The 23,381-nt window shown below is 42.8% G+C and overlaps 1 protein-coding gene across 2 annotated transcripts in view; it reads right to left on the minus strand.

Moving 5' to 3' along the window:
• LOC117524799 (neuropilin-2-like) overlaps positions 1–23,381 on the minus strand; it is a 414,867-nt gene that overhangs the window by 164,248 nt on the left and 227,238 nt on the right. For both annotated transcript variants that reach the window (XM_034186623.1, XM_034186624.1), the window contains exon 8: positions 1,430–1,574. In XM_034186623.1, coding sequence (XP_034042514.1) covers positions 1,430–1,574 — 145 coding nt within the window. The remainder of the gene's footprint in view (positions 1–1,429; positions 1,575–23,381) is intronic.

A 23,381-nucleotide genomic window follows, 5' to 3' on the forward strand; every position in this document is an offset into this window, starting at 1 on the left:
CCACTTCTAATGTTGCCATTCCTTCTCACAACACTTAAAACAGATTTTGGCTTTGAGGATTCCAAGTGATAAAGTGTTAGGTGTTGTTTTGTCCCATTCTTCCTGCAAACATGGGATCGACGTCATTGCATGTTTCATTTCAAAATTCTTCAGACATTCTTTATTGCTGACAGGTCAGGACTGCAGGTAGGCCGGTCATTCTGTAATGTTTGCAGAATGTGGTTTTTCATTGTTATTAAAAAAATGTGTGGACATCCCTGGAAAAGATGTCATCTTGAAGGCAGCATATGTTGCTCTAAAATCTTAATGTGCTTTTCTGCATTCATCACAGAAGTGTAAATTACCTTTGTCAAGGCACTGACACAAACCCCATACCATGAAAATAAGGTAATAAAGTAAGGTATGTCTTCTATAATACATTCCAATTCTAAGGTAGAACTCTACTAGTGTATACTAAGGTATATCTAAATATCTAAAAAAAAAAAGAAAAGAAGAAGAAGAGTAGAATAGAGTAGAGTAGAGCCACCTAGGTGCCTGGTCTTGAGAACCAGGGATGGTTCTTGACTGACCCTGGTATTTGGGCTTGTTGCTGATAACAGTCTCAATGGTCCTTTTCATCTTTGGTTCAGAGCACACAGTGTTCATTGCTTCCAAAAAAGGTCTGGAATACTGATTCACCTGATCACATTACACATTTCCACTGCGCCAGATGCCCCTGAGCTCTGAGAACTCAACATTGCTTCTGGACAAGGTTGACACAAGGCTTTTTTTTGTTATTGTTGTTACACAGTAAATGCTAAGTGCCATTTGTGAATGTAACTCCATATTGTAGTGCTTCACAAGGTTTCCAAAAACAATCCTTGGCCCATGTGGTTATATCAGCTATTGATGAATGATGGTTCTTGATGCAGTGCCCTCTGAGGAATCAGAGATCGTGGGTGTTCAGCTTCAGCTTGTGCCATTACCTTTTATGCACTGAAATTCCCCCAGATTCTTTGAATCATTTAATGATTGTATGCACTGTAGAGGGAAAAATATGCAAATCACTTCCAGTGTTTCTTGAGAAACATTGTTTTTAAACATTTCGATAATTTTCTCATGCATTTCTCGACAAACTTTAGATCATCTGCCCATCTTTGCTCCTCAAACACATAGCCTTTTGTGAATGCTCCTTTTTGTACCATATAATGATTCCAATCACCTGTTGAAATCACTTATTTGGCATAAAAGCATTAGTTCATTTTTTTTCACCTCATTATAGCCATAAATTGCCCCCTGTCTCGTCTTTTTTAGAATGCGTTGAAGGCCTGAAATGCAAGAATGGATGTATGTTAACAAAAGAATGAAGCTGACCACACAAAACATGAAATGTCTCGGGTTCATACTGCCTGTAAAATCAGACAAACCCAAAAGTCTCCATCATTCTTACCTGTGATCTGACAGCCATAAAGCTCAAAGCGCAGTGCAATGCCATTTTTCCAGGTCTGAGGTCTGATACGTACAAAGCGGGCCAGGACTGGCTGTGGTATTCGATTCAGCACAACCTCTGTGGGATCAGTGTTAGCATGGAAGACCTACACAGAGACGGGAAAAAAGAAGCTCTCATAACAGTACATTGATATGCTGCAGAACCAATCAACCATGGGAGCAGGCCTGACAACACAACATCACATGTTCTCTATGTCCAAAAACAGCCCTGAAATATAACGGGTTCTGTTTTCCATCCAGCCATTTTCTATACCTGCTTACTCCGGTCTATCGCAGTAGGCTGTGTTTTGCTGGTTATAATTTCTGTTCATCCCCAGTCTTGGCATATGGACATGTTCTATTTTTAAGATGCCTGATGTCAGTAGCTTCTGCTTATTATCTACCACTGAAAATCTTCCCTGGATAATATTTTGGAGAATAACCGCAGTATTCCTGCAGGCCTATGGTTGCATTTTATACATTAGTGGTTAGCAGTTGGGGTGTTGTGGGCATAACATGCCAATAAACTAATCAGATTCTCATGTGTCATCCCCTGTAAGAGTCGGGATCTGCTGGAATCTGGCACATTGCCATCCAGAAGACAAATACAGAAGTGAGATTTTCTGGTGAGGACACAGATCAGTGCACACACACACACACACACACACACACACACACACACACACACACACACACACACACACACACACACACACACACACACACACACACACACACACACGTTTGTTTATGCGCAACCTGAAGGCAAGAGAGACATGAATGACATTGTCATCTGTGGGACATTTTTCAGTTAAAATTATAAAACTGCTCAAGATGGCCCTAACTGTAAATACGTGGCTGTGTGCGCAGGCTGTGCACGCTCACACAGACGGATTGAGTGAGCTTTCTTTTTCTGTTAATGATGGACTGTGTGATTGCACCTGTAATGTGTTTTTGAATCAAAGCACAGATTGTTACTAATCTGTCGTCAGGCTTTCCTTTCAAACCACATTTGATGTCCAGAGCCCCTTTTGAAAGCACCTAATCATCCAGCTGATCACCAGGAAGAAAAGCAGCATAAAAGCATGCTCCAAGCCAAAGTTAGGGCCCCTTCACACATAACACGACTGAAGCCGACTAGTGCACGAAGGAGGAATTGCATGCCAGTCGTGAAAAATCGGAGCTGCCTTGAACACCTTGTACACCCATTGCTACAATTATTCACACACACTAGCGGCTGAAAGAGAGAGAGTGCCCTGTGAGAGCCCATTCGATACCTTTTGCAGCAGGTGTCGGTCAAATTCCATGTGACACACTAACATCCAACACCGCTCGTAAGGAAATGTGTGGTCATTCATGCTGTTAGCATGAAAATAGTGAGCAGATGACCACCTTCGAGCTTGATGTGAAATGTGTCTAAGTGCCCCCACGACTGTGGAGTTGCAAAACAACACACATGTGGCGTGCCAGAGTGTTGGCTCCCCCCCTCAACACATGTGCCGTGCATGCGTGTGTATCGTGCGAGTGTTGCGCCATGCCAGAAGTAGGGTGGGGGAGCCCACTTGCATAAACTGCTGATTTGTATGTACAGATGGGGGGCGGCCAGCCACATCTGAGCGCTCACAGCCCAGCACGCTATCTCCCAGATGATCACTGTTCATACTTGTATTGTCCGCTCGATAAGAGGGATTCAATAAAATGCTGCATTTTTTTATGGTGTGCGGTTTTATTATTTTTTCTCCACAGCAGAGGCACGATGTGGTGCAACACATTGTGGCTGCTCGCTCGTGCATGCACACGAGCATGCACAAAACCGTCACCAGTGTGTTGTGCAGAAATCATCAGTGGTGTGTCGCGCATGCCTGTCCAAACGTACGTCCCTCACGACAGCAAGTGGAATGTTTTGTGGTTCCCCATTTTGTGTTTGGTTTGCGAATTTTCTTCCGGTTTCTGCATCTTTCATGTTATGTGTGAAGGGGCCCTTATGAAAGTTGTGTATTTTTCCATTAGTTTAATTTGTTTTCTTTTCAATTCAATTGTGCTGATGCATTGGTGCACTAATGCGTATTTCTGTGTATAGGACCGCAGTGTGTTGTGAACCTAGCATGTATGGTGTATGTGAATATACTACAACTTTTAAAAAGCAGAAAATATATATGAGGACACAATTCTGCACTCAGTGCCAAAGCTTTCTGCTGCTAGATGACACCAACTCTCCACCACTGTGCCTGCCCACACCTCATTATGACACCAACATGCCTATGGTTGCACAAATGATAGCAATTATAGTGCACTGGGCATGATAACCACAACTCCATCTGGTGTTGGTGACATATAGGGGTATTGGAGTGTTGCCAGTAATGCATTTTCTTTCATGTGATGATGTGTGTTACAGTATGTTATAGCTAAAGGTACCTTGACAGTTGCACACATTTAACCCCCGCACTGCCGCACAATTCATTGTGCCAATGCCCCCCCGTTCTGTTCCCCACTGGATGCTGCACATTGTGCTGCTGGATGCTACATATAAAATAATTATTTAGTAGTGGATTAATCAGTTGCTATCAGAGTGTGGCTGCTGAAAACACCTCTAATCGCTTCCGGAATCAGAGGAATTTTCTCCAGCTGCAGTTTTCTCTCTCTCTCTCTCTCTCTCTCTCTCTCTCTCTCTCTCTCTCTCTCTCTTGTGCTTCATGATGTGGAGAATGCATTTAGAATCATCTAAAAGGTAATTATTTGTAATATTCATATTGCATTGGCTTGGTAATTCCTTCTCATGAGTATCTGTAAAATTATGTTTATGATCGATTTAACATTGTTGTGAAAGTGTAGTGACATGGACCCACAACAGGGGGCGGTAATGAACGGACAATGGATTAAGCCAAAAAGTAACAATTTAATGTTGTGAATTGCACAACGGAATACAAACAATTGCAGTTGAGGAGTACAGTCAATCATACACAAGGTGACGTGTGGGCAGGCTTGAGGATAGAAGACGTCTGTCCAGAGAAGAGCCGGATCCCACACGGCTTCCACCGCCAACGGATCTGAAGAACACCGGAGCCGCCAAGTCCTGGGTCCCAGGTGGCCACCGTCTCCAGCTGTCAGACTTGGTACTGCTGGCAGAAACAGAAATAGTTAACGGTGGGTGTGTAGATACACACCCAGTAATCTCTCTGTACTCAGTTCCTCCGGCAGGGAGAACCTCCACCTCCAGAAACAATTTCACCCGTGCAGCTCCTGTTGGTCTCTTTCCTGGATGGAGTGAGAGGCAAAGAATGTTGCCCTTTCACTGTCCGCCAATCCAGCCTCCGACAGAGCCCGCAGGAACACGGCTGCACACAGAATAATGTTTTTAGTCTCAATATAAATCGCAGAGAAGGTTACCTGAGTGGTAGCTGATTTCTCGGCGGGGAGGTGGAGTTGCAATCCGGCTTTTATGATGATGGTAGAATGAGTGACAGCTGTCACTCTCTGTTGCTCCGACGCCCTCTCGTGCTTGAAGCCCGCACTTCAAGCAGGGCGCCCTCTGGTGGTGGTGGGCCAGCAGTACCTCCTCTTCAGCGGCCCACACAACAAACATCTCATCATAATCATTCAGATAAGCTGCACTGTACTCACACTCAGTGTTTTTGAATTGTTTGCGCAATGTGGACGTGAAGTTCACATAATTAATGCCTGCTAGAGATTTTGAACATTTCAAAATTCCTTTGCGCACTTGCAAGAAGCTGCACACAGTTTATTGCGCTTTACAATGAGTTTACAATGAGATTACAATGTGTTAACTCTTTGGCACAGATCACATTCATGCAGGCATCAAGGCACCTTTCGCTTGTTACATTTGAGTACTGTTACTATGTAAACATGCCGTCCCAGCTGTTGGAGACCAGTCATTGGCCAGATAAATTTTGATGGGTTGTGTTTTCTGACTGCTAATGTGTAAAGTCATGTTACATAACAACAGATTCCAATCACATTCATGTACTGTCACACATTCATAGCCCCACAGTGCATAAAGTGCACTCAAACCTCCCATAATCTTCATCATGTGCATACACAATACACCAAAAGGAAAAAAAAACCCAACTTCCTTTGAAAAACAGAGAGATGAAATGGAAATTGCATGGCCAGAAGCAATCTTTTTGTTTCTTGACACCAGGACTTTATATCTCTGTCTATCTGACAGAGTGTCACGTCTCCCCCTCTTCCGCCTCGTCTATATGACTTTCATCTCTGCTGAGTTCACCACGAGTTCTGTCACGGTGATGTGTTCCTGTTAATTTTTCAATAATGCATCCTGTTGTTTAGTTAAAGAATCTTTTAGGCTTGTTTTCCCACCACATCGTAAATGTTCTTTCTGTTGTGTTACATCAGCACAGGACAGAAAATACAGCACAGAGCCCGATAAATGTCATTCAACAGAACCTAAGGCATTGCAATTACTTGCTTAGGTACTTGGTTATAGATGTTTGCCACTCTTTTAGGAGCGTGGATAGATTCACAACAAGCAGGCTTCAAGCCCATCTCAGTTAATCACCTTGTCATAAAGAAGGTGTTATGCCGCGTTCACACCGGGCACGATCAGACGCTACAAATTCACATGGGTCGCCAGGCGACGAACGCGCCTCCTTCGCCCAGTGTGTCGCTCTGCTTGGGTGGACTTTCGCTGTGAAAATTCGTCCCGGTGCGTCATCAAATAGGAAGAGCTTCCATTCCGCTCGCCGGCTCCGGTTGTCAGTCAAGCTAACATGACGGACCTTGATCACACGGAGCGAGTTGCTGTGGAAAGCTCCCAATACAGACAGTATCATTATTTGCTCCAGGAGCTGTGTCTGGGTGACGGCCGCTTTCAGCAGTCGTTCCACCTCTGCGGGAGCCAGTTTGAGGATCAACTGTCCCGTTCGCGCACGCACATGTAAATAATAAAAAAAAAAAAAAAAAAAGAAAGAAACTCCACTGCTTGCTGCAGCTCGCTCTTCCCCCAAAAAACTCTGTCATAATTATGTTTAGAAACCAGTCACCATTTGCTTTCTTATACAGCTGTGTAGTTAATAAGTAAAATAATCTCCAGGACGATTCGCGGGCGCGCGTGCATGTAAAACGAAAAGAAAAAGAAACTCCGCTCCCCGCTGCTGTTCACTCCAAAAACTCTGTCATGATTGTGAAATAAAGGACAAAAGAGACATAAGTCCTGCTCACAGGCTGCTACCAGATACAGGACATGTTCACATCTTCACTCAAACTCCAGACATCTCCACGTCACTACATATTCAGTCCCTGATTGGTCATCGTGGCGAAAGACGAAAAAGTTCAGATTTTTGAACTTGGGGAGGAGGGCAACGCGATATGACGCGACGCAATATTGCACCACAAACGCGCAAAATGCTCAAAATCGCTTCACTCGCATCGCTTCACTTGCATCCATCGCGTCGCGCTGCGCAGTTTGGCGCCAAAATGCGTCCTTACATAGGGATTACATGGCAACCTGTGGCTGCAGTCGCTCGCGTCGCGCCCGGTGTGAATGCGGCATAAGAGTTTAGGATGAACTGATGCCTCTACTTTACCTTCACTGGCCTCAAGGATGGTCATCATGGTGGATCACACTGCCCTATGAAAAATCTTGAAAACCCTCAGGGAAAAAAATCAACCTCTACCATCAAATGTACAATAATGTAAAAAGGTTCTCTTCACGTTAATGGTAAATACTCTGAGTGGTTCACCATCAACAGCAGATTATGTCAGGAGTGTGCTGCTGCATCGGACCTTTTTGACTGCATCATCAATTACCTGATGACAAAGGACTATGAACATGTCACAGGACTGTCATTTGGCATATATACCCTAGCGCACCTTGAGTACGCAGATGACACCATGCTTTTAGCCAATACACTTGAACAACTTTGAGCTGCCCCAATCATGTTTGTTGAAGAAGCCACTTAGTCTAGGGTAAGATGGCACTCATGCATATTGGAGACAACATAGATCATGGAGCCTTCCATTGTGACACCACCTCTGAAAAATTTGTGTCCACTTTCAAATACCTTGGCTCAACAGTCTCCAAAATGGGTCACTTAAAAAAAAAGATTGATTCAAGATGAACACTGGCATCCTGCAGTCATGAAGTCACTGTGGAGACATCAGTCATCAACAGACATCATCACTTCAAGGTCAAAGCTCAGTGGTGTCAGTACTCCTGTATGAATCTGAGATCTCTGACTGTTAAACAACATCTTGGTGGACAAGATCAATAGATTTGATAGCAGAGACCTCAGGAAGACTGCAGGCATCCAGTGGATCCACCACATGACCAATGATGACCTCAGAGCACAGACCCAACAGCAACCTACCTCCTGCCTTGGAGGAATGCAGAGTCCAATGATATGGCCACATCTTGCACTTCCCTCATGAACATCCAACCCAAGCCATCTGTTGTGTGGGCCGCTGAAGAGGAGGTACTGCTGGCCCGCCACCACCAGAGGGCGCCCTGCCTGGAGTGCGGGCTCCAGGCACCAGAGGGCGCCGCCGCCTCACAGGAGCAGCCTCGGTAACAGCTGTCACCCATCACCTGAGACAGCTGACGGCAATTATCACTGGGGTATATCAGCAGGACGGCATCTCCACCTCATCGCCGAGATATCGTTTCTACCAGAGAGGTGACGTATCAAAGCCTACTGAGTACACAGTATTTGACTGAGCTAGTTATTGGTTACTGTTCCAACGAGAGGTGGAGGTACCTTTCCTGCCGTTCGGAGTTCTGGGTGCAAACGCGCCCCCATCTAACTGTTCTTTTTCCCTCGCCAGCAGTACCAGGTCCGACACGCGGAGGCAGTGGCCACCTGGGAGTTCGGGACTTGGCGGCTCCAGTATACCCGGGGACCTGTGGCGGAGGAAGCCGTGTGGTTCCGGTCTTACCTTGGAGAGGCGTCTCCTATCTTCGAGCCTGCCCACACGACACCTTTGTGTATTGACTTTTGTCCAATTCTGTAATTGGTTGTATTCGTTGTGCACATTCACAACAGTAAAGCATTGTTATTTTGACTTACTCCATTGTCCGTTCATTTGCGCCCCCTGTTGTGGGTCTGTGTTCCTACACTTTCCCAACACCATCCTGTACTTTGATCTCCATCGGGGTTGCTGAAAATAGCAAAGAGCCCCCCTCCCCCATTTGCTGGATGGCATTTCAAATGACCACAGCACTTGTAAAATCCTGATGGAACCAAAGCCAACAAGTGGCAAAAGATAGACGAAGATGGGAAACCTGGTTAGCTCAATGCACCAAGTGCAAGAAGCCTAAGCAAAGCAGCTGTCACACTGATGGATTGAGGAAACTCATGAGCAATGGAAATTAAATTAAGATATCAGTTTGTGTCCATTTTGTCCTGTGCAAATACTTTTCTCGTTCATTAAATGCATTCCTTGTCAGCTGATATCCAGTGAGTCCTTCGGAAAGTTGTGTGCTTGCTCAAAACTTTGAGTGGACATCAGACAGAGAGCGTAACGTACGGTTGCATGTTTGTTAACCTTTTTGCCCTTAACCATTATTTTAAGTCAACATCTGGTAGACCTTAGTTTTATCTATGTGTTATCTGTTTGTTTTCTGTTCTTGTCCGGAAGCGCTGCACACCCACATTCATGGTTGCTAACTCATTCCACCAGAGCTCCAAACCCACTGGAGACAAAAGGATTAGGACAACTTACTTAAATCTGTTACTAATTCCTTTACTCAATCCATTACAGTGTTACTACACCTTAATCAAATAAGTTGTGGTCACAACTTTTAAATCAGTGCAGAACAAAAACACAACAGCATGTTTACTATGGTGTCCACTAAACCTCATTCGACTGAGCCAAAGGCATTGCAATTACTTGCTTGGGTACTCAAATATAGATGTGCAGCTAAATTCCCTATTTTTCCAAACCTATAAGTGCAGGACCTTTCAGTGGTGACATGGTGTGAATGAGAGGGAGTGCTGACTTCCATAAACAGCAGCAGGCTGCTGTGCTAGCTGGGAATTCAACCCAGTAAGACCCAGTAAACCCATGCCCTTGCAACAGCCTTAATACCAGCAACTGTGACCGCTTGAATCATGAAAAAATGCCATAAGGCCCCAGAAAACTTAATGGGATTGTGGTAGAGGACTGTAATTACACATGCGAGTGTGTGAGAGTGAGTGTAACCACTACTGGTGGTTGGCTCTCACTGCGGTATTGTATCACTTCCTGTTCCGGAGCACAGCTGTGTTTTTCTGTATCTGTTAGCTGTTTAATCTGCGCAGTTAGATTGATCTAGTTATCTAGATAACGATTTGTTTACCAGTGTAATCTTCACGTGCCTTAACTAAAGCACTCCTTCTGCTGAATCACCTCTAAATTATTTACACATTATTCACTTTGCGTGTTTTTAGGAATCCGCTAGCTTAGCGCAGCTACTAGCTCTTAGCCGATTTAGCATAGCTGCTTCTCCTGTCTCTCCCGCACTTTTCTGCTCTGGGTGTGAAATGTTTAGTTATTCCTCGGCCTCCTTTAGCAGTAACGGTACTTGTAATAAGTGTAGCTTATTCATAGCTTTGGAGGCCAGACTGGGCGAACTGGAGACTCGGCTCCGCACCGTGGAAAATTCTACAGCTAGCCAGGCCCCTGTAGTCGGTGCGGACCAACGTAGCTTAGCCGCCGTTAGTTCCCCTCTGGCAGATCCCGAGCAGCCGGGAAAGCAGGCCGACTGGGTGACTGTGAGGAGGAAGCGTAGCCCTAAACAGAAGCCCCGTGTACACCGCCAACCCGTTCACATTTCTAACAGTTTTTCCCCACTCGACGACACACCCGCCGAGGATCAAACTCTGGTTATTGGCGACTCTGTTTTGAGAAATGTGAAGTTAGCGACACCAGCAACCATAGTCAATTGTCTTCCGGGGGCCAGAGCAGGCGACATTGAAGGAAATTTGAAACTGCAGGCTAAGGCTAAGCGTAAATTTGGTAAGATTGTAATTCACGTCGGCAGTAATGACACCCGGTTACGCCAATCGGAGGTCACTAAAATTAACATTAAATCAGTGTGTAACTTTGCAAAAACAATGTCGGACTCTGTAGTTTTCTCTGGGCCCCTCCCCAATCAGACCGGGAGTGACATGTTTAGCCGCATGTTCTCCTTGAATTGCTGGCTGTCTGAGTGGTGTCCAAAAAATGAGGTGGGCTTCATAGATAATTGGCAAAGCTTCTGGGGAAAACCTGGTCTTGTTAGGAGAGACGGCATCCATCCCACTTTGGATGGAGCAGCTCTCATTTCTAGAAATCTGGCCAATTTTCTTAAATCCTCCAAACCGTGACTATCCAGGGTTGGGAACAGGAAGCAGAGTTGTAGTCTTACACACCTCTCTGCAGCTTCTCTCCCCCTTGCCATCCCCTCATTACCCCATCCCCGTAGAGACGGTGTCTGCTCCCAGACCACCAATAACCAGCAAAAATCTATTTAAGCATAAAAATTCAAAAAGAAAAAATAATATGGCACCTTCAACTGCACCACAGACTAAAACAGTTAAATGTGGTCTATTAAACATTAGGTCTCTCTCTTCTAAGTCCCTGTTGGTAAATGATATAATAATTGATCAACATATTGATTTATTCTGCCTTACAGAAACCTGATTACAGCAGGATGAATATGTTAGTTTAAATGAGTCAACACCCCCGAGTCACACTAACTGTCAGAATGCTCGTAGCAACGGGCCGAGGCGGAGGATTAGCAGCAATCTTCCATTCCAGCTTATTAATTAATCAAAAACCCAGACAGAGCTTTAATTCATTTGAAAGCTTGACTCTTAGTCTTGTCCATCCAAATTGGAAGTCCCAAAAACCAGTTTTATTTGTTATTATCTATCGTCCACCTGGTCGTTACTGTGAGTTTCTCTGTGAATTTTCAGACCTTTTGTCTGACTTAGTGCTTAGCTCAGATAAGATAATTATAGTGGGCGATTTTAACATCCACACAGATGCTGAGAATGACAGCCTCAACACTGCATTTAATCTATTATTAGACTCTATTGGCTTTGCTCAAAATGTAAATGAGTCCACCCACCACTTTAATCATATCTTAGATCTTGTTCTGACTTATGGTATGGAAATAGAAGACTTAACAGTATTCCCTGAAAACTCCCTTCTGTCTGATCATTTCTTAATAACATTTACATTTACTCTGATGGACTACCCAGCAGTGGGGAATAAGTTTCATTACACTAGAAGTCTTTCAGAAAGCGCTGTAACTAGGTTTAAGGATATGATTCCTTCTTTATGTTCTCTAATGCCATATACCAACACAGTGTAGAGTAGCTACCTAAACTCTGTAAGTGAGATAGAGTATCTCGTCAATAGTTTTACATCCTCATTGAAGACAACTTTGGATGCTGTAGCTCCTCTGAAAAAGAGAGCTTTAAATCAGAAGTGCCTGACTCCGTGGTATAACTCACAAACTCGTAGCTTAAAGCAGATAACCCGTAAGTTGGAGAGGAAATGGCGTCTCACTAATTTAGAAGATCTTCACTTAGCCTGGAAAAAGAGTCTGTTGCTCTATAAAAAAGCCCTCCGTAAAGCTAGGACATCTTTCTACTCATCACTAATTGAAGAAAATAAGAACAACCCCAGGTTTCTTTTCAGCACTGTAGCCAGGCTGACAAAGAGTCAGAGCTCTATTGAGCTGAGTATTCCATTAACTTTAACTAGTAATGACTTCATGACTTTCTTTGCTAACAAAATTTTAACTATTAGAGAAAAAATTACTCATAACCATCCCAAAGACGTATCGTTATCTTTGGCTGCTTTCAGTGATGCCGGTATTTGGTTAGACTCTTTCTCTCCGATTGTTCTGTCTGAGTTATTTTCATTAGTTACTTCATCCAAACCATCAACATGTCTATTAGACCCCATTCCTACCAGGCTGCTCAAGGAAGCCCTACCATTATTTAATGCTTCGATCTTAAATATGATCAATCTATCTTTGTTAGTTGGCTATGTACCACAGGCTTTTAAGGTGGCAGTAATTAAACCATTACTTAAAAAGCCATCACTTGACCCAGCTATCTTAGCTAATTATAGGCCAATCTCCAACCTTCCTTTTCTCTCAAAAATTCTTGAAAGGGTAGTTGTAAAACAGCTAACTGATCATCTGCAGAGGAATGGTCTATTTGAAGAGTTTCAGTCAGGTTTTAGAATTCATCATAGTACGGAAACAGCATTAGTGAAGGTTACAAATGATCTTCTTATGGCCTCGGACAGTGGACTCATCTCTGTGCTTGTTCTGTTAGACCTCAGTGCTGCTTTTGATACTGTTGACCATAAAATTTTATTACAGAGATTAGAGCATGCCATAGGTATTAAAGGCACTGTGCTGCGGTGGTTTGAATCATATTTGTCTAATAGATTACAATTTGTTCATGTAAATGGGGAATCTTCTTCACAGACTAAAGTTAATTATGGAGTTCCACAAGGTTCTGTGCTAGGACCAATTTTATTCACTTTATACATGCTTCCCTTAGGCAGTATTATGAGACGGTATTGCTTAAATTTTCATTGTTACGCAGATGATACCCAGCTTTATCTATCCATGAAGCCAGAGGACACACACCAATTAGCTAAACTGCAGGATTGTCTTACAGACATAAAGACATGGATGACCTCTAATTTCCTGCTTTTAAACTCAGATAAAACTGAAGTTATTGTACTTGGCCCCACAAATCTTAGAAACATGGTGTCTAACCAGATCCTTACTCTGGATGGCATTACCCTGACCTCTAGTAATACTGTGAGAAATCTTGGAGTCATTTTTGATCAGGATATGTCATTCAAAGCGCATATTAAACAAATATGTAGGACTGCTTTTTTGCATTTACGCAATATCTCTAAAATTAGAAAGGTCTTGTCTCAGAGTGATGCTGAAAAACTAATTCATGCATTTATTTCCTCTAGGCTGGACTATTGTAATTCATTATTATCAGGTTGTCCTAAAAGTTCCCTAAAAAGCCTTCAGTTAATTCAAAATGCTGCAGCTAGAGTACTAACGGGGACTAGAAGGAGAGAGCATATCTCACCCATATTGGCCTCTCTTCATTGGCTTCCTGTTAATTCTAGAATAGAATTTAAAATTCTCCTTCTTACTTATAAAGTTTTGAATAATCAGGTCCCATCTTATCTTAGGGACCTCGTAGTACCATATCACCCCAATAGAGCGCTTCGCTCTCAGACTGCAGGCTTACTTGTAGTTCCTAGGCTTTGTAAGAGTAGAATGGGAGGCAGAGCCTTCAGCTTTCAGGCTCCTCTCCTGTGGAACCAGCTCCCAATTCAGATCAGGGAGACAGACACCCTCTCTACTTTTAAGATTAGGCTTAAAACTTTCCTTTTTGCTAAAGCTTATAGTTAGGGCTGGATCAGGTGACCCTGAACCATCTCTTAGTTATGCTGCTATAGACGTAGACTGCTGGGGGGTTCCCATGATGCACTGTTTCTTTCTCTTTTTGCTCTGTATGCACCATTCTGCATTTAATCATTAGTGATCGATCTCTGCTCCCCTCCACAGCATGTCTTTTTCCTGGTTCTCTCCCTCAGCCCCAACCAGTCCCAGCGGAGGACTGCCCCTCCCTGGGCCTGGTTCTGCTGGAGGTTTCTTCCTGTTAAAAGGGAGTTTTTCCTTCCCACTGTGGCCAAGTGCTTGCTCACAGGGGGTCGTTTTGACCGTTGGGGTTTTACATAATTATTGTATGGCCTTGCCTTACAATATAAAGCGCCTTGGGGCAACTGTTTGTTGTGATTTGGCGCTATATAAAAAAAAAAATTGATTGATTGATTGTAATTATGAAGTCTGGCTCTGAGGGGTTTGGAGCTGTCGGGTGCTTTCTGATTTCCCATGGTGTGCACAGAAACATTTTTCCCAACATGTGCATGTGTACATTTCACACACACTACGGATGTGTATCATTGACTGTACATAGACCGCGCAAGTCGTTCATTTTCTGTGTATGTCTCTAAGTGTTTGTTGCTGCAACAATTCCATAATTGGTAATGTTGTGTTGCTTTTTTTTTTTTTTGTCAATCTTTGCACAGAGTTCCATACATGGACATGGTACCAAAGTCGATTTTAACATTTGTTCCCAACACAGAACTACAACTGTATTACATTAAAACTGTTGTAATACTGAGGCAAGCCTCAAACTGCAACTGCTGTGCAGGTCAGTAACCTTAACTGGTGCTCCGGGCTCTTGTGTGTGAGTAAATGTGATTACAAATCGCCTTGGATTAAATCATCTTCCAAATACATAAATGTAAAAGGGAATTCCTTCAATTATTCTAGTAAGTTTGAAAATAGCACCATGAATACAGCAGCAGCAATCACTGCCAGATCTCACCACCACGAACACTGATTACTTTCACCAGGTTTGTACGGAGCCCAGCAGGAGTCATTAAGAAAAAAAATAATTAATTTATTCCCTCAAACTGCTTAAGTCATGCTCCAGAAATACATAATTACTGCGCATCTATGAACACTGTGACTTAGTGCCTTCATCCCTCTTTGTCGCTTTGACACGCTGTCTATCAGCTTCACCAAATTCTGCTTTAAACAGAAAGTACATATTTTTGGCTCTGTCTTGGTGAATGCTTGTGCAAATTACAAAACCAGGTGTTTGATTATTAATTAAGTCTCTTAATTAACCCTCTGAGGTCCAAGGGCATTTTTTGGACAGTTCACTCGCCTGGCATAAATGACTTATTATTGCTGTTAACAGCTCTCCCTGCATCCCACAATCAAGTGTTATGTCTCTTTTTTTTTCAGGACAACCTGTGCTTCATATGTTTTTGTTGTGTTTTATTAAGTGTAATAAAGGTTTACAATCAAAAATAGGCAAGGAAAAATAAAGCGAAAAATAATTTTCCACATACATTTATTCAAAACACATAGCAAACTATAATAAACAACTGTTTTGACACTTTATAAAGGTAATTTGAGGTCTTGTGTGAAAGACTGCACAACAATAAGGTTCAAACAATAAACACAAATGCACATTTTGAACAATATATACAAAATGGTCTGTGCGTTTTGTTGTCCATTGAACTTGAACTTGAACTTGAACTTGAAGTTTACCATATCCATTGATATGGTAAACAGTGCTTTACACAGAGAAAGCAACAGAGTTATCCAGTAACATTCACATGCAAACTAGTGGAGCAATCCTGATAGTTACACACTCTTTGTTTGTGCATGTGAGATTGTCATCAGAGGCTCAGAGGCTCTCCGTCTTCTCACTTTCGCTGTGCGTAATGGTGCAGGGCACACTGAGTATGTACTAATAGTATGTACTCATTGGAGCACCCAGGGGGCTATTCAAACAGGCCTACTAGTAACAGATCACTCCTTAAAACGATCTTTGGCTTTTCACGTGAGGGAAATCTGCCCTACAATTGGATTTTGGAAAACCATGTGACGTGAACCAGTTCCGATTGGACACTCACATTGTGCACGTCATCACACAGCTTCTATGAGGAGTACAAAGATGGCCGATGGCTGGCTCGAAGGTCCAAGGAGTTAACTTTTCAGCAAAAAAATTTCTATCTCATATCATTCAAAAATTATTTATAATTTAGTAAAGCTTGGTCTTAGCCATCGTATACGACGGCGTCGGCCCCAGAGGGTTAATGATGAGATGTGTTTTGGGTATAACATGAAACAAACCAATGAGATTGTCATCTGTCATTCCCCTGAAAGAATAAGGCATCAGCATCAGGCTCTTAAATCACTCAGAAGTGAAAGGTTTTCTGGTGGGGAAAGAGTTCAGTGTGCAAAGCCTAAAAGTGCACAAGTGGAACATTTATTCATTTTTAATGAATTTATTAATTTTTGTTTTCAGTTGAGTTTCATATTAGTATGATGCACTTAACCTGCATCTCTGTGTGGACAACCAGACAGTACACACATTGTGACTCAAGCTATGCAAGGTGCATTGCACAGTATTAACCACAGATAAATGCTACACTATGCTATGTTGTGTTCTGCTGTCTTATGATGGCAATGCTATAACACTGCACATGACCACACCTCATTTTTAGGCCAAGAAGCCCATGGGCACACAAATAAGTGCAACTGCAACTTGTAAAGTGTAAATTGTTACTTATATGATGTGTGCGCTGGGCAGGAAAATGACACCTGGGTCACTTATGCACCATCAATGGCATTTGCTGGATGGAAGACAGGGCCTTTGACTTTAATGCTGGCTTTTATTCTGTCCATAGAGAAAGTGTGAGAAAGGTTTATTTCTATTTGACTTCATAGGATCAAATCTCAGTGCACTGCTACCACCCTTAGCATCACAAACATCAAAACGTGTGTGCCTGAATGCTGGCACAACACCTACTGTGGCCTGGTATTACCACTTTGTACTACTTTAAATTCATCTTGCCCCTCTAATCAGGGATTTCCCACTACTAGGAAGCTTAGGGGAAAATTAAAGGTGGAGTTAGTTTTGCTTGGTGAAAGTGAGGACATCACTATAACAATGCAGAGGATGCACGCTAACCCAAATACCTGGAGACCTAATGAGTGGTACAAACAAAACAGTTCTCACCATTCCATTTCAGAATGTGTCTCTGTAGCTACACACAATATATTACACACCATTTCAGCAACCTGATACATAAATAAGTGAGTCCTATACAGGCACTAAAGCCCGCTGACCTGGTGTTGCCGGCCGAATGGTCCCCCTAAAAATCGGTCCCCCTGAAGACGTGGTTCACGGATTAACACCTCATTTCTGCTTCAAACTGCACTCCAGTCATCATCTATCTCAGCGACAGATATCTGAAGCTTTTGTACAACAATCATTTCCACATAAATTCAGCATTATTTCATCATAAAAGGCAGTGGAAGCGATCACAGTGCCACGGCTAAATGAGCTGCTAGCTGATGCGTTCACTGCGTGTCGGACATTTCAAAACGTCACGTAATTTCACCTTGTTTCTGCTTAAAACTGCCTCATTTCTGCTTAAAGCTGATTTTAGAATGATTTAAGAGGTTTTATCTTTATCATCTGTTGGTTAATAATCCCATTAATCCATTTGATTGCTTTTGGTGAAGAGACTCCGTCTCAGACGTGCTGCTGTGGTCTGAAACGACACACGCGCAGATGCAAAAGGCGGACCGATTTTTAGGGGTGGACCGTTCGGTCTGCGACACCGGTGCTTATTCTGCAATACTGTCGCATGAATGGGACAAGAGTCCATGACTTCCCCTGGACGGGACACCAGTCCACTGCAGGGTATTGAAGTTTAACAGAAACAAAACAATATTTACAGGTAAAAAGCAGAACAAACCTTTACAAAAAGCCTCCTTTAACCTTTCATACATTATTTATCCATGACTGTCTGAGGCTATTGTTCAGGAGCCATGTCTTGTCTGAACATTTTGAATCAGTACTAAGCTATCCCTTAAAGACAATGCTATGAATTCTGTGCCACCATAAATCCTTCAGCTTCTGGCTGTGCGCTAAGGATGTGCAGAGGGGAGACGGAGCATCTCTGTAGGTTTTAAACTTACTGTGAAAAGCAGCCGGCCCCTTTCTAACAGGCTTCTCTATCAATCAGCTAATGGACTACACCTGCAAGCGTCTCAGGTTATTTGTTTGCTGTGCATGTGTGTGTGTGTGTGTTTTTGACCATGTTGTGAGCCCGCGAGGACCAGTGCAGACACAGTGAATTATTCAAATGTCCGTGCTGTTCAGCGACTATGTGCACCTGTGTGTCGACAGAGTTATAAAATAGTAAAAGCCGCCCACCTCCGTCTCCTCTCATTTCATCACACGTGGACAAACAACAAGGCAGGGGGACAGAGAGACAGAGAGAGAGAGAGAATGGGGAGGGAACCCGCATGTGACAGCTGAATCCAGCCTTATGTGTCACAGCAGAATCTATAAATCTTAAAGCAAAGTAAATGACATATTGGGTCTAATACTATTCCCGATTCTCTCTGCTTTTTCTTTTTTGCATTTGTCCGCCTCTACAAACTCTTTCCCCCTTTCTGTCCTTTGACCTCATTCACCCTTTTCACAGTCTGAGTCCCTCTGTGCTGTCGTTTTATTTTCTTCCCTCTCTCCTGACATCCTTCCTGGCTGTGTTGCAGAGACCTCTGATCTATCCAGAGGGACTTGTGGTCAACACCCTTGCCTGCTATTCTCATTATTCCCGCTCTCTCCTCTGCCTCCATTCATCCATCTATCCCTCTTTCATTTGCTCCCTGGTTCCCCTGTGAGCACTTCCCTTCCCCTTCCTCCTTCTTTCCTTCCCTCACTCCCTCCCCTATGAAAGTGGTTTGTCCCACTGGTTTCCACCTCTTTTCCTCCCGCTGCTCCTTGTGTCTTTCTCCTCTCTTGCTCCTTTCAGTGGTTGACTGCTTGACCTTTCTTTCCTTCTTATTCCTTCTTTCTCCTTCCTGATTACGAGTTTCCGACACGTCCCTCTCATCACCATCGCTCTCTGGCTCTCTCTCGTTCCACCCACACTTCCCTCCTTCATCCATCCTACCTCCCACAGATTAAGGTGGGAATAGGAGGTTTTGATCTTGGCCGAGGTCCAGAGCTATAACAGCCACAGGCAGCTCCAGCAGAATCAATTCAGGATGGATACATAATGACATTTGTACCGCATTAGGTTTAAATGTAGTTCTGCAGCAGAAGGTCTCAAACTCCTCCAGACTAAAGCTCTGACAGAGGCATCATTTCTCAATCTGAGACCTCGGGTCAATGAAAATCAGCGCTTTCTTTCATGGGTGGGCAAACCCCTTTAACCAGCCCCACGGCCAAATGGCTGCACTGAATCACATAACAGCTGAAAACAGTGTTTAATTGATTTCACTGTTGCTTGATAATGCAAATTCCCACATGAATAATGCACAGTAAAACAGGAGGAACTGTAAATTTTATTTAAGCATTTTATTGTCACACCTTCAATTGTCTTTGAGGAATCACTGGATTTAACCATGTTTTACAAATACAGTAGTTCTCGTCTTGGCAATCCCTTGGTGGTGAGAAACAGGGTCTTTTAGTTGATTCTCGTACGGGGACGGTGGAGATAACTGAAGAGGCTCAGTGTTGACACACACACTGTTTCTGAGAGACACTGTACAAAGTTTCTATGGGACATTCTGCTGGATAGGATCTAGCTCTCTCTCCTTCCTCTTTTTCCTGTTCTCCTCTCTGTAGTTTGTACACATTACTATGAAGACTTGCACTCCCTTGTGGATCATTGCTCGCCAGCTGGTTCGGTCCGTCGCATAGTCTTCCTAGGTCTTGCAGTCACTGGAGCAGCTCTTGAGGTTGTGCTTCAGGAGGCGTTTGTTGTGTTTCTTCTGCCTTCTTCTGCCATAGGTATTAAAGGCACTGCGCTGCGGTGGTTTGAATCATATTTGTCTAATAGATTACAATTTGTTCATGTAAATGGGGAATCTTCTTCACAGACTAAAGTTAATTATGGAGTTCCACAAGGTTCTGTGCTAGGACCAATTTTATTCACTTTATACATGCTTCCCTTAGGCAGTATTATTAGACGGTATTGCTTAAATTTTCATTGTTACGCAGATGATACCCAGCTTTATCTATCCATGAAGCCAGAGGGCACACACCAATTAGCTAAACTGCAGGATTGTCTTACAGACATAAAGACATGGATGACCTCTAATTTCCTGCTTTTAAACTCAGATAAAACTGAAGTTATTGTACTTGGCCCCACAAATCTTAGAAACATGGTGTCTAACCAGATCCTTACTCTGGATGGCATTACCCTGACCTCTAGTAATACTGTGAGAAATCTTGGAGTCATTTTTGATCAGGATATGTCATTCAAAGCGCATATTAAACAAATATGTAGGACTGCTTTTTTGCATTTACGCAATATCTCTAAAATTAGAAAGGTCTTGTCTCAGAGTGATGCTGAAAAACTAATTCATGCATTTATTTCCTCTAGGCTGGACTATTGTAATTCATTATTATCAGGTTGTCCTAAAAGTTCCCTGAAAAGCCTTCAGTTAATTCAAAATGCTGCAGCTAGAGTACTAACGGGGACTAGAAGGAGAGAGCATATCTCACCCATATTGGCCTCTCTTCATTGGCTTCCTGTTAATTATAGAATAGAATTTAAAATTCTTCTTCTTACTTATAAGGTTTTGAATAATCAGGTCCCATTTTATCTTAGGGACCTCATAGTACCATATCACCCCAATAGAGCGCTTCGCTCTCAGACTGCAGGCTTACTTGTAGTTCCTAGGGTTTGTAAGAGTAGAATGGGAGGCAGAGCCTTCAGCTTTCAGGCTCCTCTCCTGTGGAACCAGCTCCCAATTCAGATCAGGGAGACAGACACCCTCTCTACTTTTAAGATTAGGCTTAAAACTTTCCTTTTTGCTAAAGCTTATAGTTAGGGCTGGATCAGGTGACCCTGAACCATCCCTTAGTTATGCTAATATAGACTTAGATTGCTGGGGGATTCCCATGATGCACTGAGTGTTTCTTTCTCTTTTTGCTCTGTATGCACCACTCTGCATTTAATCATTAGTGATTGATCTCTGCTCCCCTCCACAGCATGTCTTTTTCCTGGTTCTCTCCCTCAGCCCCAACCAGTCCCAGCAGAAGACTGCCCCTCCCTGAGCCTGGTTCTGCTGGAGGTTTCTTCCTGTTAAAAGGGAGTTTTTCCTTCCCACTGTCGCCAAGTGCTTGCTCACAGGGGGTCGTTTTGACTGTTGGGGTTTTTACGTAATTATTGTATGGCCTTGCCTTACAATATAAAGCACCTTGGGGCAACTGTTTGTTGTGATTTGGCGCTATATAAATAAAATTGATTGATTGATTGATTGATTCCTCTGGACCATTTTCCTTCACTCAGCTGGGAGTAGAAGATCTGCTTGGGAAATTGGCAGTCATCCATTCTAATGACTTGACCCAACCACTGAAAGTGATTCTTGGTGATGACACACTCTATGCTCTGGAGGTGGGTTCAGCCAGCATGCTAATGTTGGTACAGTAGTTTTAATCACTGTGCAAATATTTGCTCATTTTGAAATGGATGCCTGCAACACATTTCAAAAAAGCTGGGACAGTGGTAGCAGTGCACAGTGGTTTACCACTGTGTTACATCACCTTTCCTTCTAACAACACTCAATAAGCATTTGGGAACTGAGGACACTAATTATTGAAGCTTTGTAGGTGGAATTCTTTCCCATTCTTGCTTGATGTACGACTTCAGTTGTTCAACAGTCTCCGTTGTTGTATTTTACACTTCATAATGCTCCACACATTTTCAATGGGCGACAGGTCTGAACTGCAGGCAGGCCAGTCTAGTACCTGCACTCTTTTACTACAAAGCCACGCTGTTGTAACATGTGGAGAATGGTCTTGGCATTGTCTTGCTGAAATAAGCAGGGACGTCCCTGAAAAAGACATTGCTTGGATGGCAGCATGTGTTGCGCCAAAACCTGGATGTCCCTTTCAGCATTGATGGTGCCATCACAGATGTGTAAGCTGCCCATGCCATGGGCACTAACACACCCCCATACCATCACAGATGCTGGCTTTTGCACTTTGGGGTGGTAACAATTTGGATGGTCTTTTTCCTCTTTTGTCCAGAGGACACAATGTCCATGATTTCCAAAAACAATTTGAAATGTGGACTCATCAGACACAGCACACTTTTCCACTCTGCGTCTGTCCATTTCAAATGAGCTCGGGCCCAGAAAAGGTGATGGTGTTTCTGAATGTTGTTGATGTATGGCTTTCGCTTTGCATGGTAGCGTTTTAACTTGCACTTGTAGATGTAGCGACGAACTGTGTTAACTGACAATGGTTTTCTGAAGTGTTCTTGAGCCCATGCAATGGTGGTTTATGATGATGGTTTTTATTGTGGTGCCGTCTGACAGATCGAAGGTCACGGGCATTCAGTGTTGGTTTTTGTCCTTGCCGCTTATGTGTAGAAAGTTCTCCAGATTCTCTGAATCTTCTGATTATATTATGGACTGTAGATGATGGAATCCCTAAATTCCTTGCAATTGAACATTGAGAAACATTGTTCTTAAACTGTTGGTCTAGTTTTTCATGCAGTTGTTCACAAAGTGGTGATCCTCAAGCCATCTTTGCTTGTGAATGGCTGAGACTTTTGGGGGTGCTTCTTTTATACCCAATCATGACACTCACCTGTTTCCAAACAGGTATTCTTTGAGCATTCATCAACTTTCCCAGTCTTTTGTTGCCCTGTCCCAACTTTTTTGAAATGTGTGCCAGGCATCCATTTCAAAATGAGCAAATATTTGAACACCAAACAATAAAGTTTATCAGTTTGAACATTAAATATCTTGTCTTTGTGGTGTATTCAATTGAATATAGGTTGAAGAGGATTTGCAAATCATTGTATTCTGTTTTATTTACATTTTATGCAACGTCCCAACTTCACTGGAATTTGGGTTGTATGCAACTATGCAACTAATCAGTGACTGAACAGTGAAACTGTCCAAATAGCATAAGCTGAAATGTATTTCACAAGTTTCTATCCTCTGAATTCATTGTGTTTTATATAAAATGGATCATTTGTATTTTAATGCCAACTATTAATGTAGTTCATTCCTGCACATAAAATGTTTTTTTTTTTCTTACCTGTCCTGTTAAAAGAAAATTAAGTGCTAATTTATGCCGGAAAAGTGATATATTCTAATCATTGTAGACATATATAAAGGTCTTTTGAGTGGTAAGTTATGGCAAGATCAGGTTTAGGTTTTAAAAAATTATTAACAGACCCAATATAAATTCAAAAGGAATGGATTTTCACTTGGCTCATCAGAAACAAATTGAAGAATAACCCAGTGTGAGTGTTTATACCACATTTCATCTTTGTATCATTATTTGAAAAACTTT

Source organism: Thalassophryne amazonica, chromosome 14 (assembly GCF_902500255.1).
Source record: "Thalassophryne amazonica chromosome 14, fThaAma1.1, whole genome shotgun sequence".
NCBI lineage: Eukaryota > Metazoa > Chordata > Actinopteri > Batrachoidiformes > Batrachoididae > Thalassophryne > Thalassophryne amazonica.